Source organism: Oryzias melastigma, linkage group LG22 (genome assembly GCF_002922805.2).
Source record: "Oryzias melastigma strain HK-1 linkage group LG22, ASM292280v2, whole genome shotgun sequence".
Classification (NCBI taxonomy): Eukaryota; Metazoa; Chordata; class Actinopteri; order Beloniformes; family Adrianichthyidae; genus Oryzias; species Oryzias melastigma.
In genome coordinates this window covers 819,605-823,111 of record NC_050533.1, presented here as the reverse complement: position 1 = coordinate 823,111, position 3,507 = coordinate 819,605, and the positions used below count along the sequence as shown (strand labels likewise).

Here is a 3,507-nt window from a genome sequence, read left to right as displayed (position 1 = left end):
GTAATTCTGTTAGTGTTGATCACAGTATTTCTGATAGTGTCGATCACAGTATTTCTGATAGTGTCGATCACAGTATTTCTGATAGTGTAGATCACAGTATTTCTGTTAGTGTTGATCACAGTATTTCTGTTAGTGTCGATCACAGTATTTCTGTTTGTTCATCCTCTGCTGGAGTCTGTAGAACATCGTGACAAAAACAAAGAAAATACGGATAAACATCACTTCAGATTCTGAAGGATTTTCGTTTTGCTTTTGGTGGAATTGGAAAATAAAGATATTTTGTTTATAACGGGACCAGGAGGAGCTTAGCTTCCCGGTGGTCCCGGTTCCGGAACCAGACTCTCTCCTTCACATTAGGAGCTCTGAACCAGGTCCATTTGGACCGGACCCGCTCCGGGATTCAAGCTCGTGAACAGTTCGGGTCCTGTCTCTGTGACGTCACATAGCGCGACATCACTTCAGGCTGGCTCCGCCAATCACAGCCGCAGCTGCTTGACGGACACGATCCCAGCAGCCAATCAGAGGCCTGCTGCGGTCAGGCGGGGGCGGGACCTCCTTCTACAGGTGGAGGCGGCTCCGGCGAGCCTGTCCGGTACCAGCAGAACCGGGTCTGTATATAACCGCGCGTCGCTGCTCAGAGCACCGTCAGCGCGGGAAGATGTCGATGCACCTGTACCAGATGGGCGTGAAGGTTCTGGGGGAGACGGTCCACCAGAACCTGACCTCGGTACTGCTGGCCGCCACCTGCGTCACCCTGACGGTGGCCTACGTCTCCAAGGTTCTGCTGAGGGCGGGAGCGCGCGGAGAGGAGGTGAGTCCAGTCTGAGGTTCTGGTTCTGGTTGTCTCCTGTCTGTATAAATAAAGGTTAAATAAACCTGTAACAATACCTGTTTAACAACAACCTTTACAAACATCTGCTCATCTGAAGAGAGACAATCCAAACTTTGAACTAAATGTATGGAAGTTTTTTTAGGTCATAATTCAAAGTTTTATGCATTTTCCAATTTGCAATTCAATTCAATTCAATATTCAATCAGGCTTGCAAAATGATAATTCAGTTTGTAATTTACAATTCAATATGAAAATTTACAATTCAATATTTAAAATACATTTCAATACATGGTTTGGTTCAAATTCATTTTAAAGTATCTTTAACTCTATTGCATAGTAAAATCCCACGCTCTGTTTCAAAACTCAATTCATCATGTAAAACAGCGCCCCCTGCTGTAATGCATTCTCAGTTTCATCCACGCGCTCAAAGTCTGTCAAAATTCAAACTGCTTTGCATTCTGTCAGACGGGCGGGGCCTTCCACCCCTATATATGCTAAATCCCGCCTCCACTTCCTTTCGACCAATCAATGACAATGTAGAATGCAATTAATTTTGTTTTTATGCAATATTTTGTTTTGTAAAATTATAATATTGAATTGTAAATTTTCATATTGAATTGTAAATTACAAACTGAATTATCATTTTGCAAGCCTGATTGAATATTGAATTACAAATTGCAAAATGCATTCTCAAATTGCATGATGAATTTGCATATTGAATTGTCAATTAAAAAATGCATAAAACTTTGAATTATGACCTAAAAAAACTTCCATACTCTCCTCCCTCCTGTGTTCTCCAAGACTTCTGTTTGTCTCCCTGATCTGCTGCTTTAGCTCTCGACTTCTCTTCTGCCTCTTGAACTCTGAAATGGATCCATAAGATTTACTCCACGCTAAGGATCGGGAAGGCGGACTCCTCCTGCCCAGACAGAACCCATGCGGATGGATACACCAACGGTCCATGGGAAGGTGGAGGCTGATGGTCCAGCGGTCTGTTGAAGATGTTCATCTACTCGTGTTCCTGATTTTTGGATTCCTTCTATTGGGATCGAGGATAACTCAACTATCAGGCGGTCTCGGAGGTGAAGCTCATGAGAAGCGAGGTGATGCTTGATAGAAGCGAGCTGAAGGCGGCGAGAGGCGAGCAGAAGTAGAGACTCTTGGAGTCGGACTTTTACAAGTGGATCAGAAGCGGTCTGCCGCTCTTGCCCCTCTGAGCAGAATGATCCCGACCCCTGAACTTGTGCAGAAGATGGATGTCAACCTGGAGCGACTTGCTGCCCGAGCAGAAGGGAGACTGGCCTACATTTCCCACTTTCCGGCCCATTTTGAAATTCGCCTCAAAGACAGAGAGACCAGTGAAGGACTCAGCCTGCAGCACAAGAACAACTGCTGGCGCCCGAAATAATCCCCCCCCCCCAGTCGATGGTGCTGCCGTGGCTCTCAAAACGTACCGCTTCTACAGAGTGAAAGGCAGCTGTGTGGAGACGATGCTGCTCATCCCTCCTCGACCTCGGCATTCCTGAAACCTCCCTCCCCTTTGGTGGAATATTTGTTGATCCGATGAAATGAAGAAATGTCAAACGTTTATTAAACAGGGCAGAGAAAAGTACTCGCTGGCGAGCATGGCGGTCTGCAGAGCTCTGATCTGTGATGAAGGACGCTCACATTTATACAGTCATACAATCAGCTGTTAATCAGGAGCTTAAGATGGAAATGTAAATGTCATATCAAACATGAACAAGATGTTCTAATGAAATCAAAATGTTCACACACTGTGGTCAGGATGTTGTGATATAAGAAAACAAGACTCAGAGGATGAGACATAAGTGAATGTATAGTTTCCGTGACACCCTCCCAAGCGTGGTCTGGATGCGAGCTCTGGTAGCAGCAGATGGACTGATGTGAAGGTGTCCCCCCCCCCTCTGCTACCACACTAATAAGAGGTGCTGATTCAGTCGGCTGGATCCCCAGTGAACCGTGATCTGCTGGGTTGTTCTGGAAAACAAGAACTCCCCTGTGGGAGTAATAAAGGAATCTTGAATAAAGGCGGGAATATTATTCCAGAATAAATCAACTTAAACCTTAAATAACTTTAATATTTTACTCTCCGTAAAAATATATTTAGTCAAAATTATACAAGTTAGAAATGAGAACAAGATAACATCGGGTCATTAATAATAATAAAATAAAATGATCTGGAGGGCCGGATCCGGCCCCTGGGCCGTGACTTTGACACGTGTGTTGTAGGTTATACAGTAACACATATCCATGTATTTGTAATAAGAATATGTTTATATTTACACATATATATATTTAGTGCTTGTTTGACGTTTAGTGTTGTTTTCCTTTAATCTAATTCTAAATCTTGTTGATGTTTACTGCTCTGCTCTAAGACGTTTAGATTAGATCATTGCAGGTTTGAGGTTCTCATGCTGTCAAATATTTTTTCAATTAAACAAAAAAAGGTTAAATAAACCTGAAGTTTCTCCTTTGCTCCTCCTCCTCCTGCAGAAGGCTCCTCCTCACATCCCCTCCAGTATCCCCTTCCTGGGTCACGCTGTTGCTTTCGGCAAAAGTCCCATCGAGTTTCTGGAGAAAGCCTACGACCAGGTGAGCTCCAATCCTGATGAAATGTGAGGACCTCCTGTCCTGTGCTGGGGGGGACCCCCTGA

The 3,507-nt window shown here is 44.3% G+C and overlaps 1 protein-coding gene across 1 annotated transcript in view; it reads left to right on the top strand.

The window, feature by feature from the left end:
• Positions 1-556: 556 nt before the first annotated feature.
• Positions 557-3,507, top strand: part of LOC112148369 (lanosterol 14-alpha demethylase) — a 6,837-nt gene continuing 3,886 nt past the window's right edge. The window contains exons 1-2 of the mRNA XM_024275458.2: positions 557-811; positions 3,347-3,445. Of these exons, the coding sequence (XP_024131226.1) occupies positions 659-811; positions 3,347-3,445 (252 nt within the window). The 5' untranslated portion in view covers positions 557-658. The remainder of the gene's footprint in view (positions 812-3,346; positions 3,446-3,507) is intronic.